The following is a 20,566-nucleotide window of genomic DNA, read 5'->3' on the forward strand; positions in this document are numbered from 1 at the left end:
CATCAGACCAGAGAATGTTGTTTCTCATGGTCTGAGAGTCCTTTAGGTCCCTTTTGGCAAACTTTCATGTGCTTTGTGTTGAGGAGTGGCTTCCGTCTTGCCAATCTGTCATAAAGGTCTGATCTGTGGAGTGCTGCAGAGATGGTTGAACTTCTGGAAGGTTCTCTCATCTCCACAGAGGAACGCTGGAGCTCTGTCAGAGTGACTGTTGGGTTATTGGTCACCTCCCTGAACAAGGCCCTTCTTCCCCGATCGTTCAATTTGGCCAGGCAGCCAGCTCTAGGGAGAGTCCTGGTGATCTCAATTTCTTTCATTTCCGTATGATGGACACCACTGAGCTCTTTGGGACCTTCAATGCAGCAGACATGTTTCTGTACCCTTCCCCAGATCTGTGCCTCAATACAATCCTGTCTTGGAGGTCTACAGACAATTCCTTTGACTTCATGTCTTGGTTTGTGCTCTGACATGCACTGTCAACTGTAGGATCTTATATAGACTGGTGTGTGACTTTCCAAATCACGTCCAATCAATTGAATTTACCACAGGTGGACTCCAATCAAGTTGTAGAAACATTTCAAGGACGGTCAGAGGAAACAGGATGAACCTGAGCTCTATTTTGAGTTTCAAAGTGAAGGGTCTGAATACTTATGCACATGTGATATTTGTGTTTTATTTTTAATTAATTTGCAAAAATTTCTACAAAACATTTTTCACTTTGTCATTATGGGGTATTGTGTGTAGAATGTTGAGGGAAAAAATGAATTTGATCCATGTTGGAATAAGGCTGTAACATAACAAAATGTAGAAAAAGTGAAGGGGTCTGAATACTTTCCATACCCACTGTATGTTTGCTGCCCCCAGCAGGCCGTGTGTTTCCACCACGCTTTGCTCCACTCCTCATCTAACACAAAGACTTTACAAAGAGACTTAAAGAGTCATGAGCCCCAGAGATGACAGCCTCAGCTTTCCACTACTCAAAGATGAAGGCATATCTGTTAAATGATTACAATTATTTAAATATAACCATGCAAACAACAAACTCTGTCCACAGCATTGAAAAGGATCAATTAAGATGATTAAAGATGTATGTCAGAAAAAGGAAAGAACAGAGATGAAAGGATTTATGATCATCCTATTTTCAATGTGAGTCTCTAAATCTTTGGTAAATACTGATCCAGCATTGAGTCTCTCTGACAGAGTGAAATACTTGAAGGTGAAAATGAAATCTTGCTGCTCTTTGAGTATTTGAACGACAAAGTCAGATGGAGTCTGGCACAAGAGTTCAGATCCTGTGTGCTGATGTTTAGTGGTCTACCCCTCAGTCTGATCCTCTGCAGTCAACCGTGAGTAATGTGTCCTGTAGAGCAGGGGTTCCCAAACTTCTCAGCCCCCAAAATATAGCTGCCAGAGACTTGTGACCCCAAAAATACAGCTGCCAAAAACTCGAGACCCCCACTGTCCCTCAAAGTGATTTAATGTTTCTTCATTTAGCTGGTCTGTAGAAAATGACCCTACCTATATGAGCATGTGTCTGTGTTTCCTGTGCTGTTATGAATGAACCTGCTGCTACTGATGCTTTAGATGATTAACTGTTCACTAACCCTAAACTGAGGAGTCATGTGGAAACAAAGAAAGGCAGAAAACTCATTACACTTTCTATTTTCAAGATTTTATTTCAAGTTTAGCTACTATTTCTGTCAATATTTTTTACTATAATGGGTAAAATGTTCTATTTTTAGATAACTTTTGTCATTCAACTTTTTTTATTGCATTTTTTTCAGTATTTCTTTGTTCACCACAAGTTTACAAATTATATATAGGCAACACAAAACCAACAAAGAGAAGAAAAAAAATACAAACATAATAATAAAAATAATAATAAAGCAATAATGATAATAATAAACAATACAAACAAAAAGGAAGATAAACATAAGAAAACAAGTTAAATAAACAAAACTAAATAAATAATAATATTTTTAGAAAACTTAAAAAAAAAACATTCTGGAAGACATCTCACAACCCCTTTTTTGTGTCTCGCGGTCCCCCAGGGGTCCGGCTCCATACTTTGGGAACCCCTGCTATAGAGGATCTGATGGTGTGGAGCTGCTATAGTCTCATGATATCTGAGGAGGTCTGACTCCTCTCACTCGTCCTCTCTCCACAGGTCCTCTGTCTGCTCTGTATAAAGACGTGAGCGTGGTTCACCCGTCCCTGCTGAGCTGTGTGGATCCTCTGCAGAGTCAGCAGGTCAGAGAGCTGCTCAGGAGACTGGGAGTCCACGACCTGGAGCCCCAGCAGCTGCTGCAGGAGCACATCTACCCCACCCTGCGGAGCAACAAGTGGAAGGTACCACACGCTGCTGAGGACACGTCGATGATTGAACACACATCATTCAGAGGACTCCCTCTCACTGCCTTTACTTTCTATCATGCCCCCTCAGTCCAAGCCCCCTGCAGTGGTGGTGAGCTACCTGGTCTTCATCAAGCAGCACTGCACCAGTCAGGACTACACTGACACCGCAGTACCTGTCCTCACCAACAGGGGGCTGCTGTGCCCTGCTGAGGAGAGAGTCCACTTCTCTGAGGAGTACAGGAACATAGACCTGCTCGAGAAACTACCTGGTATGACCTCACACACACACACACACACACACACACACACACACACACACACACACACACACGCAGTTTCTTTAAGTTGTGAGGCAGGTGGACTCAAGTTTCAAGTTTTATTCAGAGTTGATATTTTGTGTGTGTATGTGTGTGTGTGTGTGTGCGTGTGCGTGCGTGCGTGTGTGTTTTAGGAGAGTAGTTTGTGATTATGTGAAGGTTTTCTTCTTTTGTTGAGGTGTAAGGAAGCATGAAATGCCTGCAAGTATTGGACGGAGTAGTGTGTGTGTGTGAGTGTGAGTGTGTGTGTGTGTGTTATGTAACTTTCAGAGGAGTGTACAGGGTGGATAATGGATCAGAACCTTTTGTATTCACAGACTGATCTCTCTCTGTGTGTCTGTGGAGCAGTGTTACACAGAGTGATTGTTCATTTTAGAGCTCTCATCATCAACGCTGCAGTTGTCTGTTCTGTTTCAGTGTCACAGCTTTAAAGACAGAGTGTTCCCAGTTATTAGAATGTGTGCTGGTGTTAAATACTCTGCAGCAGGTCCCCTCTGAGACTACACTCATTACATGAATGTATCAGAATAATTAACCTCAGCTCTCTCCAGCCGTCATGCTCTCACCTCCTCCTCCTCCTCCTGCAGCTCACTGTGCTGCTGTCTGTCCATGTGTCTGATACCGGTATCTTTACACCAAACTCCTCTTTCTCCCCAGGCTGTGATTGGCTGCTGCTGAGTCCCTGCTACGTGCAGACAGACGGAGACGTTGCCGGATGGAGGGAGCTGTTCATCAGGCTGGGAGTCAGAGACGGACTCATCATCCGCAAACAGAGACAGACGCTCACCCCTACAGAGCTGGTGAGGACCATGATCCTGATCTGTCCACTCACATTCAGGATTCAAACTCAGACATATTCAGTCACACTCAGAGGAGACCAGACCAGGTCCTGACAAGTACAAATAGAATAGAACAAGGTCCTGACAAGTACAAATAGAATAGAACAAGGTCCTGACAGGTACAAATAGAATAGAACAAGGTCCTGACAGGTACAAATAGAATAAAGCAAGGTCCTGACAGGTACAAATAGAATAAAGCAAGGTCCTGACAGCTACAAATAGAATAGAACAAGGTCCTGACAGGTACAAATAGAATAAAGCAAGGTCCTGACAGGTACAAATAGAATAAAGCAAGGTCCTGACAGCTACAAATAGAATAGAACAAGGTCCTGACAGGTACAAATAGAATAGAATAAGGTCCTGACAGGTACAAATAGAATAGAACAAGGTCCTGACAAGTACAAATAGAATAAAGCAAGGTCCTGACAAGTACAAATAGAATAGAACAAGGTCCTGACAAGTACAAATAGAATAAAGCAAGGTCCTGACAAGTACAAATAGAATAGAACAAGGTCCTGACAGGTACAAATAGAATAGAACAAGGTCCTGACAGGTACAAATAGAATAGAACAAGGTCCTGACAGCTACAAATAGAATAGAACAAGGTCCTGACAGGTACAAATAGAATAGAACAAGGTCCTGACAGGTACAAATAGAATAGAACAAGGTCCTGACAAGTACAAATAGAATAAAGCAAGGTCCTGACAGGTACAAATAGAATAGAACAAGGTCCTGACAGGTACAAATAGAATAGAACAAGGTCCTGACAGCTACAAATAGAATAGAACAAGGTCCTGACAGGTACAAATAGAATAGAACAAGGTCCTGACAAGTACAAATAGAATAGAACAAGGTCCTGACAGGTACAAATAGAATTGAATAAGGTCCTGACAGGTACAAATAGAATAGAACAAGGTCCTGACAGGTACAAATAGAATTGAATAAGGTCCTGACAGGTACAAATAGAATTGAATAAGGTCCTGACAGCTACAAATAGAATAGAACAACGTCCTGACAGGTACAAATAGAATAGAACAAGGTCCTGACAGGTACAAATAGAATTGAATAAGGTCCTGACAGGTACAAATAGAATAGAACAAGGTCCTGACAGGTACAAATAGAATTGAATAAGGTCCTGACAGCTACAAATAGAATAGAACAAGGTCCTGACAAGTACAAATAGAATAGAACAAGGTCCTGACAGGTACAAATAGAATAGAACAAGGTCCTGACAGGTACAAATAGAATAGAACAAGGTCCTGACAGGTACAAATAGAATAGAACAAGGTCCTGACAGGTACAAATAGAATAGAACAAGGTCCTGACAAGTACAAATAGAATAAAGCAAGGTCCTGACAGGTACAAATAGAATAGAACAAGGTCCTGACAGGTACAAATAGAATAGAACAAGGTCCTGACAGGTACAAATAGAATAGAACAAGGTCTTGACAGGTACAAATATAATTGAATAAGGTCCTGACAGCTACAAATAGAATAGAACAAGGTCCTGACAAGTACAAATAGAATAGAACAAGGTCCTGACAGGTACAAATAGAATAGAACAAGGTCCTGGCAGGTACAAATAGAATAGAACAAGGTCCTGACAGGTACAAATAGAATTGAATAAGGTCCTGACAGGTACAAATAGAATAGAACAAGGTCCTGACAAGTACAAATAGAATAGAACAAGGTCCTGACAAGTACTAATAGAATAGAACAAGGTCCTGACAGGTACAAATAGAATTGAATAAGGTCCTGACAGGTACAAATATAATTGAATAAGGTCCTGACAGGTACAAATAGAATAGAACAAGGTCCTGACTGGTACAAATAGAATAGAACAAGGTCCTGACAGGTACAAATAGAATAGAACAAGGTCCTGACAGGTACAAATAGAATAATCTGTAGCAGAGGACCATTAGTAATAACTTACAGCAGGTAATCGAGATTCATTTGAGGTTCAGGGTCTTGTCCACGTACACTTTGGCCTGTGACTACAGGAGACATGATCAGTCCACCAACCCTTTGCCTGACCTACTCTACCTCTGAGCTACAGCCGCCCCAGCAGGCTGGTCCCATAAGGCCAGAGCAAGGTCCTGACAGTTGTAAAGGAGGCCAGGCTGAGGGGATGACAGTCTCCCTGTGTTTCCTGATGATGAAGGTTGAGTTTTGTAGGGACACAATATTAACAGGTCACATGAACACCAGAAGCAGAGGAGAATCCTCCTGAATAACAAACTCACAGTGAGTCAGACGATGACAGAGGAAGAGATTAAAGGCGAACAATGAGTCACAGCAGGACCTCAGAGATCAGTCTGAGCGATGAACAGACAGAGCAGAGGAGGGAGGGGGCAGACAGGTGAGCTGGTTTCTGTCTGAGTGTGTGGATCATCCTCACACCATCAGTCACAGGAATGATGGTCTCTCAGTATCACAGCCAAAGCTTTTAACCCTGAGAGATCATTGTTGTTGCATAATCAGTTTAAATATATCTCCCATAAGAGCCTCTGTTGCATTGAGGCTTTGATTCTTTGTCCTTACATTTTGTTTCTATGTGCTTTAAATGGTGGGTACAAATGACAGGCAGCAGGGGGTGGATCAGTCACGCTGCCAGGAAGATCTCTGTTTGCATAATCCTGTCTGACGTGATCCAAAATAAAAACCATAACAACCAGAAGATAAATTACACAACCTTTGGACTGTACAGAAATCACTGATACAAAGCTTCTGAAATGACTTCAAGAAATTACATCACCAATATATGAGCTGTTTTTCTGCTGCAGATCCATCTTAATACCTCCACACTCTGCTCAGAGCAGTGAGGAGATGTCAGAAACCAGAGCGAGCCGGTGGAGTGCTCTGAAAGTTGATTTCTTGTTCCTGCAGTCAGATTCGTTTAGCATCAAAATGTTTGTTTATTCAGGAAAGATCAGAGTTCCATGACCTTTCCATAACTCGTTCACGTCTCTGAGGCCAATGCTCATGAGCTTACACTGTGAAATGTCTGTGTACATAAGTCAGATTTGAGTATTTATGATAATACTCAATATACCCGCTCTAAATGTTTACTTTTAAAAGCTTAAACCCTCAGTTCAACACATTTTAGCAGAGTAAGGAATCTGAAAATAACGCCTCTCTCTGCAGAAGAACTCAGACAGCAGTGTGTTGTTTCCACTCAGAGCTCTCAGGGATAACACGTCTCATAGATAACTCTCACCTGTTAATCTTTAAATATGACAGAGCAGCTCTGAGCCTCCAGCTGGATCTCTTCACATCACAGAGTTTGGTTTGGTGTAAAAACATGAGCGTTAATGTGTGAAGAGAGGTTTATTTATAGAGCAGACTCACAGAAACAAGTTGGTCCTCGAGCCAACACTCTTTTTATCTCTTCATAACTTCAAACAGAGCTCTTCATGCTTTGAGCCTCCAGGAGTTCAGTGTTTCCTAAGTTCAGTTATGAATCCTCAGGTCATGTTGCTGCATAATGAGATGTCACATCCTGCTCAGTATCATTGTGTGTTTTCTTTACTCCTCTCTCCGTGTTCAACCCTCGCCCCCTGCAGGCCTGCAGTCCCTGGTCTGCAGAGAGTTCTGGGTGGTTCCTGGCTCCAGGAGAGGAGTGTGTGATTGAAGATTACCCCTGTGAGGAGTTTCAGGCTCTGGCCTCCGCTCAGCTGTCTGACTCCCTCCTCCTGCAGCAGAGACACACCCTGCTGGAGCTGCTGGCCAACCACTGGGACACGGGGTAACACACACACGCACAGACACACACACAGACACACACACAGACACACACAAAGACACACACACAGACACACACACACACACACACACACACACACACACACACACACACACACACACACACACACACACACAGGCTGCCTCCACACTCCTATGTTTTCAGTTGACTACATGATAACTCAGGATAAGTTTAGTCTGGGTGCTGAGTTCAACAGCTGGGTGTAAACTAAGTCGGTCTTATCTCTTACGTGTGACTGAGCTGCGACCGACTCTTTGACTTGATCCAACGGCCAAATTCCACCTGATCCGTGTCCGGTCCGTCTCTGATCCGTCACAGCAGGTTTCTAGTCTAGTCACTATGTTAACTTCCACTTGATCCGCTACACTGAGTTCCGGCTGCGTCTCTGATCCGGCAGGTCGGAGCCCTCTGACCCGACGCATCAATCTTAACAGAGCAGATGGAGCGGGACAGGAAGTCAGGCTCCAAAACAAAATGAAAACATCCGGTTAATTTTCAGAAGAAAACACTCTGTGTTATCACCAGATCGTATTTCACTTAACTACAACAACAAACCAAAGTCATGATGAGCGGAGCCAGGCCTGGAGTCAACAGGTCAGAGGTTTTCAGAGGACCAGAAAGACAACATGGATGAGGAGAGGAGGAGGAGAATCCTTGATTCAGTGATTACCGCAGGGAAACCTTGGTCACATGACTCCAGCTGTCCGGAGGTCCTGCTCCGTGCTGCATTCTGAAAACGCAACCGGTGGGTGTTGACGGACGATAGAGCACAGAGCCGGACCGAAGCAGATCAGAGACGGACCGGACATGGATCTGGAAGAAGTCCTGTGTTAGAGTTTGATTGCCGCAGGCAGGAATGACTCCCCGTGGCGTTCTGTGCATTTAGGGGTCCACTCAGGGTTTGAAATGTCACTCTTACTGATGTGTGTGAGCACAGAGCAGAGTCTCAGGTGAGAGGGTCACACAGGTGAACAGCTCTGTATAGAGATGGAGTCTGAATGAGGTCACTAACTTCATAGCTGGATGAATAATGAACAACCCCTGTTGTTCCTGCATCATTTATACTTTACATCTTCCAGAGCGGGCTCTCTGAATGATCCGCTCATCTCTCTGCTCTCTGACTCCAGATTAAAGAAGTCCACACAGGCAGAGACTGTGTGCAGGTCCACACAGGCACTCAGCTCAATGCACTGCACTATCAGATTATACACATCATGGTCAACGTTAGACCAGAGCAGGAAGCACTAACGGGCTGCATGTCCATCCCAGCACACGAGGAGTTCAGCCTTCATCTCTTCCAGCCTTTAGTTTAACACGTAGATGCTCCTCTGCAGCAGAGATCAGAGCTGTCAGCACGTTTAACTCTGATTATGAATCACATGCAGAGTGCAGTTTACTCTGCAAATGAATGTAGGTCACACCCATCTGTCGCTTTGAGGAGTTATCACGAGTGAAATAGTAGATCTCTGCGGAGGCTCACTCTGAGTCTTATTAAAGAAGCTCTGCAGTGCTGACCTGATTCTGTTTCTTTATAATAATCAGTTCATCTCGTCTCTTCCTCTCCTTCAGACACCGTTACTCTCAGTACCTCACGGCTCAGGTCATCGATCGTGATGGACGCCCCGTCAAAAGCATCAGGTCCTCCTTCCACCACCTCCTCTGCCATCTTGAATGGGTTCCAGCCTATCAGCTGCAAGAGGGAGGCCAGAGAGAGAGGAAGTACCTGCGTCCAAACTCGGTCTACCTGACCTCCCCTGAGATCAGCAACCTGCTGGGGACTCATGTCTGCTACGTGGACCTGGACCCCAGCGAGTTCAGCAGAGCTCTGGGTAAGAACATTTAACACAGACATGCTTTGTGGGGTTAAAGGTCATGGTATGAGTGCTCCAGGTTAATAACAGCCTGTCCCTTCCCTCCTGCTGCAGGAATGAGACACTGTGTCACAGAGGAGTCTCTGATCAAGTACCTGAAGGAGTGGTGCGTCAGACCTGAGGAGGAGGACGAGAAGCAGGGATCAGCTGATGAGGGGCGGAGCTTTACCTCCACAACTCAGCACATCAAGAACGTGTACATGTACCTGAGCATGAACTGCTCTCAGAGCAGCCTGAAGGAGCTGTTCCACCACACACCTGCTGTCTTCATCGATTACAACAGGTAAGACTGCACACCTTCATCACACCTTCATCACACCTTCACTCACACCTTAATCACCTCTTCACTCACACCTTCAGCACACCTTCATCACACCTTCATCACACCTTCATCACACCTTCATCACACCTACACTCACACCTTAATCACCTCTTCACTCACACCTTCATCACACCTTCATCACACCTTCATCACACCTTCATCACACCTTCATCACACCTTCACTCACACCTTAATCACCTCTTCACTCACACCTTCATCACACCTTCATCACACCTTCATCACACCTTCATCACACCTTCACTCACACCTTAATCACCTCTTCACTCACACCTTCATCACACCTTCATGACACCTTCATCACACCTTCATCACACCTTCATCACACCTTCATCACACCTTCATCACACCTTCATCACACCTTCACTCACACCTTAATCACCTCTTCACTCACACCTTCATCACACCTTCATCACACATTCATCACACCTTCATCACACCTTCATCACACCTTCACTCACACCTTCACTCACACCTTAATCACCTCTTCACTCACACCTTCACTCACACCTTAATCACACATTCATCACACCTTCATCACACCTTCATCACCTCTTCACTCACACCTTCATCACACCTTCATCACACCTTCACTCACACCTTAATCACCTCTTCACTCACACCTTCACTCACACCTTAATCACCTCGTCACTCACACCTTCATCACACCTTCATCACACATTCATCACACCTTCATCACACCTTCATCACACCTTCATCACACCTTCATCACACCTTCATCACACCTTAATCACACATTCATCACACCTTCATCACACCTTCACTCACACCTTAATCACCTCTTCACTCACACCTTCATCACACCTTCATCACACCTTCATCACACCTTCATCACACCTTCATCACACCTTCACTCACACCTTAATCACCTCTTCACTCACACCTTCATCACACCTTCATCACACATTCATCACACCTTCATCACACCTTCATCACACCTTCATCACACCTTCATCACACCTTCATCACACCTTCACTCACACCTTAATCACCTCTTTACTCACACCTTCATCACACCTTCATCACACCTTCATCACACCTTAGCTCACACCTTAATCACCTCTTCACTCACACCTTCATCACACCTTAATCACCTCTTCACTCACACCTTAATCACACCTTCATCACACCTTCATCACACCTTCACTCACACCTTAATCACCTCTTTACTCACACCTTCATCACACCTTCATCACACCTTCATCACACCTTCATCACACCTTAGCTCACACCTTAATCACCTCTTCATTCACACCTTCATCACACCTTAATCACCTCTTCACTCACACCTTCACTCACACCTTCATCACACCTTCATCACACCTTCCTGCTCTTAACCCACTGAGCTCCACAAAGACCTGAATTCAAACTACTGCCTCTTAGACCTGCAGACCAGGCCTAGTCCATCCAAACAAATCCACAGATGGATACAAAAAAAGGTGGTTCAGGAAAACTGCATCATTAAAACAAACTGAGAAATAATTTCACCGGGAAATAAAACTATCCAATCAGAGCACAGTAGGGCGGGGTCAAACACGCTCTATCAGTAAGTGAAGGTCTAAGTTTAGTCCCCTGACATCACATCAAACTCTTCTCCTCCATCAACAGGAGAGACAACGACTGGTGTTCAGGGCGGTTCTACCACCTGAAGGAGGTGTGCTGGAGTGACCCCACCTTCATGTTCAAGCGCTATAAACAGCTGACCCTCGGAGCAGACAGCCCGGTCCAAGAACCCAAAGTCCTGGCTCCTTTTTATGGCCAGACACCGGAGTTGAAGGCTTTCTTCATCAGGGTACGAGACCTGATCATTGTGCTGTATCAGTTATGTGTCTAGAGTGTCTGTTTTATTATCTGTTTCTGAAGCCCCTCCCTCCTGTAGTTCCTGTTCCACAGCTTTCTAAACCTGCTCTATCTGAGGGTTTATGGTCAGTGTGTGGCTGAGTCTTTGCTCTCAGACAGAGGAACAAGAGAAAGACCACGTCTGTCGCTGACAGGTTGATCAGCTGTAGTTAATGAGATTGTTCGAAAGCTCTGGTTTGTACTGTTTCCAGATAAGTCTGATAGAGTGTCTGAACCTCCTCATTACTGCTTCATAGCTGATACGATGCTTAAAGTCTGAGGCTCCATCCTGCAGCTCAGTGCTCAGCTGGAGTTGATCTGAGCTACAGGTACATAGCTAAAGGACAGTAACCTCAGGGGAGACATGATACGTGCTCTCATCAGTCCTGTTTGTAGGTGGCTGTTAGCTTTGACGAAGTGTTCCTGTTTGAAGCAGGTTAACACCCGGTTGGCTGCGAATGCTAACACAGCTAACATGAAGGCCTCAGCTGCCCACAGGGACAGCTGTGGACAAAAGCAAGTTTGGATCCATGTTTTCTACCAGGAGCATGATGGGAAATAACCTGAAAGATGCTGTGAAGCTTTACAGAAACTTTACAGACATTAGTCTTTAACGGTTTGATGAAATCTATCAGTCAACATTATTAAAGAGGAAAAAGCTTTTCACAGCAGCTCACTGACTTTCTCTGCAGACTGCTGTTTGTAACCTCAGGTGTTCTCTTCGCTCAGGTAACAGAGATCAGTTTCTTCTTTTGATTCTGAGCTTGTAGGAGGATAGAGATTTTTTGGGGATAGGATATTCCTGACATTATTTCAGATTTTTAAACAAAGCCTTTTAAAGCTACTGTGGGAAAGGTTCAGTTTCTGCTGATGTTGACAGGGCGTTAACTATCAGGGGCCCTATGGACAAGAGTGTACCTCTTGTCTCATGGCTGAAATAAAATCTTTTCATGCTTAACTTAATAGTCAAATGTTAAACCAGTCTGTGTCTGCTCTCATCACATGATATTAGATTAAAGTGTTGAACCTGGCTGAGTCTGCAGGGACTGTAGGGTTCCAGGTCTTTAAATCAGTATGTAGAAGTAGTCAAACTGGTTCTGATGGTCCTGGTCTGCTGTTGTAGCTCAGAAAGAGACACCATAACCCACCAGGGGCTTTAAACTGCTTTTATTTTGTGGAGAGATCTCTGTGATTGGATGGTCAGTGTTTGGGGGAGGGGCTTACTGAATGTCCAGTCACCTTTTTTATAGTTCAGTTTTGGGCTTTTCTGCCTTTATTGAGAAAGACGACGGTGGATAGAGAATGAAATCTGCACATGTGATGCACAATTTAACAGCTAGTCCTAACCAGCACCCCAGAGTTCAGGTACTTCCAGCTTCTACAGGACTGTAAGGACGTCCTGTGGGTCTGTTACAGCCTCTCACTGCATGTTGTTGGAGTTTAGGATTCAATTCTTACACAACATAAAAACAACTGAACTCTGAATCTGTGGTTTTTATTTTGTGGTCAGGGGCTGAATGTGGATCTGAGTCCTAACATGAACCAGTATGTGGGTCTGTTAGAGCTCATCTGCTCATCGTGTCCCACTCCCAACGCTGAGGTGCTGCAGGACGTGTCCGTGCTCTACTCCAGACTGGGTAAGAATGTCTGGAGTCTTTATTTCAGAGTTTCTGACATGCTTACATCAATCTCTCTCTGATCAATGACTGTCAGGTTTTCCTCCTGACCTCCCTCTGCTCTCTGACTTCAAACATCACACAGTATAAACTCAAAGATTCATGCCATATCATTATTGTAATGTAATTCATCATTGTTTTGTTTCTAACAGCTCAGAAGTGTACAGGCTCAGTCTCAGGGGAGCAGGACAGCATGGCTCAGCCTTCACTCAACTCTGCGTACTGCTCCACCCTGAAAGGTGAGTCCACATTCAGGATTCTTCTTCTTCTCCCATAGCCACACACCCATCAGCCCCCCCCCCCTAACAACCTAGTCTCTCTCTCAGTTTTGCCCAATCTCCCCCTTGGATCTCAATAAATCATTCTCCGGCATGAAGACATCAACCTGCATCCTGGACCCCCTCCTCACTGACCAAAGCTTGTCTCCCTGCCCTTCAACCCCTTATCCTCTCCATAACCAACTCCTCCCTGTCCACTGTTTCTGTCCCTCCCACCCTCAAACTCGCCTCTGTCACACCCATCCTCAAAAAAACAGGACTCGACCAGAACAGCCCCAACAATTTCCACCCCATCTCCAACCTCCCGTTCCTTTCAAAGATGCATTTTGACCACCGACTGAAGTCCCGGGTAGATTGTGTAAATCAGGTCAGTGACGTATGGAGAAAAAAAAAGTAAATGCACTACACCACCAGACCAGTAGAGGGCAGTAAAACAAAGAGGAATGCCATTCATCACAGATGACACCATAGAAGCAGACGGACAGGCAGGTATCATTATGAGCAACACAACAGTTAGCCTGTTAGCATGAAGAGACTCAGCTGGTCTGTTTTAGATGGTGCTATATTTCATCACAGATGGATTCACTGAATCAACACGTGAGAGGAGATAAGCGCGAGTAGCAAAGACGTTTCAACACGCCTTTAAAATCCTTTTGAACTCAAAAAGCCGTGATCGCAGAGATCGGCCGGTGTTTTGGTTTAAACAGCGACCCTGTTAACTGGAGACTTTCAGCCGGATGCATCCCTCATAAACGTCTTTAGACGATCATTAAATATCTGATGAGGATATTTTGAAATCTTAATAAAAACTAAACTAGTTTGCATTCCCAGGAACTCCCTCTGTGTTTCAACAGCTGTGTAAACTCCACAAACACTGACACGTTCAGCTGAAGGTCTCCAGTTTACAGGGTCACTTTTAAAACCGGAACACCGGGAGAGACGCATTCACAGTGGGCTGAGAGAAGACTACTGTTACAAGCTGCTAAATCAAGAGAATCACAGCTTCTTCTTTTGAAAAGTACACACACATACAAAAAAGATAGAACAAATACAAACTAATGAAAGAAAGAGAAATCAAGTGAATCACAGATGTGTGTGATGTTATTGTGGACGGAGGGAGGAATAAAAACACTGAGGTTAATCGACCAATCAGACACTGAGATTATCCACCAATGAACTAAATTTAGACCCTGGGTCCACGGGTAGTTCTGGGGTAAAGTTCCTTCGGTTGAAAAAAACGCCTAAACAAAGACAATACAGGGAGCACCTTGTGGGGGCACCTCAGCTTGAAAATAATCCACATACAGTATATCAGGTCTAAGTCCATCACTGTCCTGAGCGAAAGACGTCTCGGTCCATGCTCTGAGGTTTTTATACCTGTCTGTCTTTAAAGGAGAGCCCCTCTCATTGCACCAGGGTACAGGACCTGAACATCAGAACCAGGGATCTTAGTCAGAGCTGAGCATGCTGCATGCTCACCCAGTGTGACTCATCTTCTGGACATGTGTCCGCACTGTGTCCAGCACTGCTCATCTGACTCAGATGGCTGGCTTTAATGTGTGGTGTTCTAATAATGAACGCAGTGTGCTCCACATCAAATACCATCACCCCTGAGATATTTCTCCGTCCACGTCTTTCTCTCTCTGATTTAATGAATCCAGGATTGTTCCCTCTCTGCCTCTGAAACCTGCTGTGTCCTGCAGACGGTCTTCTTTTGTTCAAACATCACATCACAGCATTGCTCTCCTTGCTCATCCCTGTCTTACCTCCCTCCAGTGATCTCTGATTTGTAGCTCTGTGAATGAAATGTTTTAATTCCTTCTGATGTTTCAAACACACTCATCCTCCAGTCACCCTGCATGTGTCTGCTGGCCCCCCTTTGGCCTGCCTATTCACTGCATGCAGCATCCTCCAGCAGCAGCAGCTGTGAGAGTGGTGCAGGATGTTCACACAGTTGTGAGGAGTTCTTCTCTGCAGAGTGAATTCTCTGACAGCAGAGAGCGAACTCTCCCCAGGTCCATCAGAGGTTTGGTTTTAGGACAGCTTGTTGTTTAGATCCTCTGCAGTGGGATCACTGTGTGTTTACGCTCAGTTAAACCTATACTATTTTTCTAGATTCAAACTGTATGGTGATACAGCCTGATCATACAGAGGGGTCGGACTCTCATATTTGTTGCTTAAAATCTTCTGATTTCTTTTTTAAAGCTTGTGTTCAGTTTTTTATTTGGTAATGTACCTCAGATTTGTGAAAAGTCTAACAGCCAAATTCCATCAGATCTGTGTCCGGTCCGTCCCCAAATCCGTCACAGCACCATATCTGATAGGTTTCTATTCTAGTCAGTGTGTTAACTTCCACTGGATCCGCTCCATTGCATTCTGGCTGCGTCTCTGATCCTGCAGGTCGGAGCCCTCCGGATCAGATACACAAGACTTCTATTTGTGCCGGATGCCGGAGCACGACGCATCAATCTCAACAGAGCAGATGGAGCGGGACAGGAAGTCAGGTTTCACCAAAACAAAATGAAAACATCCGGTTAATTTTCAGAATAAAACACTCTGTGTTATCACCAGATCGTATTTCACTTAACTACAACAACAAACCAAAGTCATGATGAGCGGAGCCAGGCCTGGAGTCAACAGGTCAGAGGTTTTCAGAGGACCAGAAAGACAACATGGATGAGGAGAGGAGGAGGAGGATCCTTGATTCAGTGATTACTGTGGGAAAACCTTGGTCACATGACTCCAGCTGTCAGGAGGTCCTGCTCCGTGCTGCGTTCTGAAAACACAACCGGTGGGTGTTGACGGACGAGAGAGCACGGAGCAGGACCGCAGCGGATCGGAGACGGACCGGACACGGATCTGATGGAAGTCCCGTGTAACTCTCTTTAGTGAAAGTGTTCACAAAGTTGTATGAAAACATGTTCATCTGAGCAGGTCTCTGTCCTGTGGTGGCTGCTAAAGGCTCTGTAGAGTGTTTCTACCACAAGTAGAAATCTGATTGGAGCTATCATAGTCTCAAGTCTGGATCAACAGTTTATTATTATCTTTTAGACCAATGAAACACACGTGACCACATGAGGGAATGCTTCCACTTTATTCTGCTGATCAGTGAGGTGGCAGTAATGTGCAAAGAGAGGAAATAAATGCAACAGAAAAGTTGTGAGGGAGAAATCAGAGAGCTTTAAAATGATGGTTTGAGACTTTTATTAGAGATGAAGAGAGACAGGAAGTGTGGGGAGGAAACAGCAGTGTCAAGTGTGATGAAGAATCTCAGTTAACCCTGTTAACCCCTGTCTCTCCTTTGTGTGTGTGTGTGTGTGTGTGTGTGTGTGTGTGTGTGTGTGTGTGTGTGTGTGTGTGTGTGTGTGTGTGTGTGTGTGTGTGCAGGTATGGTGTCTGATAAGAGGGTCTTCCCTACCAAAGATAACACCTGGGTGACTCTGGCACGCAGACCGATGATCTCTGACAACAAGGAGCTGGAGAAAGTGTTTAAAGCTCACAGACAGGTGTGTCTGCTCCAGCTGCCACCTGCTGAGAAGAGGAACACTCCCAGGAGGGCGGGGAACTCTGGTATGATGCTGTGACGTCTTCCTCGACATGTTTTTCAGTGTTACATTATCCTATGACTGAACCAAGAAGGACTGATGCAATAGACGACAGTTAACTCCAGGGTCACAAACTTAGATCTGTTTGTTTGTGTCCGAACACTAAGAGGAGAGAAAAGGATCAGTGGTACGACTCAATGCAGAGATACACTTATTCATCAATCAATCAATCTTTATTTCTAGAGCACCTTTCATACAAATCAAATGCAACCCAAAGAGCTTTACAGAGACTGAAAACAAGAAAGAAGCAGAAATAAAATGATGACAAGAAATATTAAAAAACAACAAAAATGGATTTGAAAAAAGAAAACAATACAATATATGTAATTAAAATAAGTTAAAGCATCAAATTGATATTAAGAATATAAATAGTTAAAATAAATACATTAAAAAAGGGTAAAGATTGGCCAGGGTCCCACTACAGGCCGTCATTGGAGATTGTGAACTGAAACACTGTTTAGGGGAGATTCCTAATCCATGGCTGGGTCTTTCACTTAAAATCTGGTTCACGGTGGGGAACTCGTTTGGCCCCACAGAGCCTTCTTTGCTGATTTGCTGGATAGCCCATGATACCCGGTTCACTCCAAACAGGCTGGATGCAAGTTTTAAATCATGGCAGGGAAAAGGTCTGAATATTTATTTGGACCTATTTGGAAACTCTTCCCTCAAAAGTTTTCAAGACTTAAAAGAGCAGTATGGCCTGGTCAATAAAGATCTTTTTAGAAATGATACTGACAAATCCATCAGCAAAGAAAGTTTGGAAAACTCTAGACCTGGGTCTAGTATATTAAGAATTTTCATTTCAGCTTACAAATTGCAGCCAAGTCTCAAAACTATCTCTAATCTATACAAAGGCCTCCAGGAGTCCTACATAAAGGAGAAATGGGAACGTGAGGGTAACTTTGCAATCTCGATGGAGAAGTGGGAGGATTTACATGCCAAGCAATGGAAGTCAACAAACTCCCTGTCATGGAGAGAATACAATTGGAAGAACTTTGTTAGGTTTTTTATAACACCTGTACAAAAACATTCAGAGGGGCAGACAGCATGCTGGAGAGGGTGTGGGACTCAGAGGGCAAACCACTTTCGTGTGTTCTGGGATTGTTCAGAGATTGAAAATTACTGGAAGTCAATCAGAGATAGTATGGAACAAGTTTTAAAAACCAAGATTGATTTATGTTTTCAAGTCTTGTATCTGGGTAAGATACCACCTCAACTTCTCGGCTTTTCCAGAGTGTACATGTTTAGAGTAATGCTGGTGGCCAGCAAAAAAGACATAACAAAAAAGTGGTTATGTCAGGATTCACCTGCATTAGTAGTTTAATGTGATGCATGACACTTTTTTAATGGAAAAACTAACATTTACTCTGAGGCTCAAAAGTGATGTTTTTGATAACTGTTGGACAGGATGGATTGAGTTCATTAACCCCCATAGAACGGACTTCAGGTAAATCTACAGCTGTACTGTAACTCCCTTAGTTCACTGCTACACATGGACTGTTATGTTTTCTTTGTTCGTTGTATTTTTGTTTGTCCTCTTTGTTTTTTCTTGTGAAAAAAGTGCTCATTTGAGAATGTGCTGTATAAATCTATCTTGAAGTCAGATAAAAAGAAAATTAAAAAATTAAAAAAGGGTAAAGATAAGAGTTGAAAATAAAATTGCAAAAAAAAAATTAAATAAAATAAACAGTTAAAATTAGTAAAATAATAAAGCAACATTAAAATCAATACAGTAAAAAGTCATTAATACAATTGTTAAACCCTACATAGAAACCAGACTGAATAAATATATTTTTAGTTTACTTTTAAAAGTCTCAATATCTCTGTCAGCTCCCCTCAGATCCTCCGGCAGGCTGTTCCATAGTTTGGGAGCGTCGTGGCTGAAAGCAGCGTCACCAAATGTTTCTGTTCTCCTCTGAGGAACGACTAAAAGAGAGGAGCCGGGGGATCTGAGAGGCCTTCCTGGTTTATACACTTAAAGCTTCTCTGAGATGTAGTCTGGTGTGAAGTCATGCAGCGCCTTAAAAACTAGTGAAAGAATTTAAAAACCAATACGAGAAGAAACAGGCAGAAGATGAAAAGATTATAAAACAGGCGTAATGTGTGCTCTCCTTCTGATCCTTGTTAAAACTGGTGCTGCTGCATTTTGTATTAATTGCAGTTTGTTAATTGTGTTCTTTGTAGACCAGTAAGGAGAGCGTTACAGTAGTCTAACCTGCTGGTAATAAAAGCGTGTATTGGTCTTCTCTCTGTGTCACTCAGAGAGAGAAACAGCCTCACTCTAGAAATGTTCTTTAAATGCTAAAAAGCGGTTTTGGTGATAAAACGTACATGTGGGAACAGACTTGAACTTTCTAACTGAAGCTGTACATGAGTTCAGCAGAGAGATTCCTCAGTGTCCTGTCACTGCTGCAGAAACGTTCAAACCAAACTGAAAACTGAAAGATGTTTTGAAGCTGGTTCTCGTTATCTTGTAGACAGATCTGGGAAATCATGACTTTGACTTTTTACACATCAGCTTCATGATGAAAGATGAGAGACAGATTTCAGCTGACTTTCGTGAGATACAGTGAAACTGAGACTCAGAGGAGACGGATCGGTCCTAAGTGTGTTCCTCTGATTGCAGCATCAGGAGAACGAGCTAACATCGAAGCAGCTTTCAGTGAGAAGGACCGCTCCCTGTTCCTGGAGATCTGTGGGATCAAACGGCTGTCTGACTGTGTGAAGGCTGAGCCTCTGACTGAGAACCTGAGACCCTGTCCAACCATGCAGGACATGGTGCGCTCTGTGGTCCCCTACATCCAGAGGTTCCTGTACCACCACGAGGAGCTGACTGAGGTCTACGCAGAGCTGACGGATAACAACATCACAGAGAAGATCAAGAAGCTTCAGTTCAGTCAGGTGAGAGGATGACTGTGATCAAAGCTGAGCTCACACCTGGTCCACACACACTCTGACATGTCTCTGTCTGATGGTGTTCAGGTGGGGAAGCTCTACATCCGCTATCAGCTGGTAGAATGTGAGGTACCAGTGGAGCTGCAGGATGTGATCTGTCTGCTGAAAGACCAGAAGGAGCTCTATATCCAGAAAGATCACCTGTCGGCCAACCTGGAGATCTGCAGGTAAGAGTGAGATGATGAGCCCAAACATTTCATACTGCTGCATTGATCCTATGCAGCAGTGAGCACTACATACTTATTATAATAACTATAATAATAACAACTTTATTTATATAGCACCTTTAAAAACAAATGTTTATAAAGTGCTTTGACAAACAAAGCATGGTTCAAATAACAAAGTAAACCTTTAACAGACAGGGAGGAGGAATTTAAACAAAACAGTATACAACATGAGGTTAAAAAGAATACACTTACATTAAACAGAATGAAGGGGTGTGACAATAGACCAATACATCATTGTTTCAGAGGTTTTTCAAAAATGAATACATTAAATAAATAAATAAGACTTGATAAATACATTAAATAAATACATATAAATAAATAAATAAAAATGGATAAATAAATAAATAAAAATGAAGGAATAAAAAAAATGGTTAAGTAAATAAAAGCATTAAGATGACAATAAAAGAGGTTTTCAGTATGAGAGGATGACATCACATTGCAAATGTTGCATCCCTGTCTAAAAGTCAGGATGAGCCCCTGCTA

At 43.6% G+C, this 20,566-nt stretch overlaps 1 protein-coding gene across 3 annotated transcripts in view; it reads left to right on the top strand.

Moving 5' to 3' along the window:
- The window catches only part of wu:fj29h11 (protein NO VEIN), a 75,530-nt gene that overhangs the window by 44,418 nt on the left and 10,546 nt on the right, over positions 1-20,566 (top strand). For all 3 annotated transcript variants that reach the window (XM_034707573.1, XM_034707575.1, XM_034707574.1), the window contains 12 exons: positions 2,165-2,346; positions 2,441-2,621; positions 3,327-3,469; positions 7,072-7,253; positions 8,841-9,100; positions 9,197-9,425; positions 11,112-11,295; positions 12,853-12,979; positions 13,171-13,257; positions 16,684-16,866; positions 19,528-19,802; positions 19,884-20,023. In XM_034707573.1, coding sequence (XP_034563464.1) covers positions 2,165-2,346; positions 2,441-2,621; positions 3,327-3,469; positions 7,072-7,253; positions 8,841-9,100; positions 9,197-9,425; positions 11,112-11,295; positions 12,853-12,979; positions 13,171-13,257; positions 16,684-16,866; positions 19,528-19,802; positions 19,884-20,023 — 2,173 coding nt within the window. The remainder of the gene's footprint in view (positions 1-2,164; positions 2,347-2,440; positions 2,622-3,326; positions 3,470-7,071; positions 7,254-8,840; positions 9,101-9,196; positions 9,426-11,111; positions 11,296-12,852; positions 12,980-13,170; positions 13,258-16,683; positions 16,867-19,527; positions 19,803-19,883; positions 20,024-20,566) is intronic.

The sequence above is a fragment of the Notolabrus celidotus genome, chromosome 18 (genome assembly GCF_009762535.1).
Source record: "Notolabrus celidotus isolate fNotCel1 chromosome 18, fNotCel1.pri, whole genome shotgun sequence".
Taxonomy (NCBI): domain Eukaryota; kingdom Metazoa; phylum Chordata; class Actinopteri; order Labriformes; family Labridae; genus Notolabrus; species Notolabrus celidotus.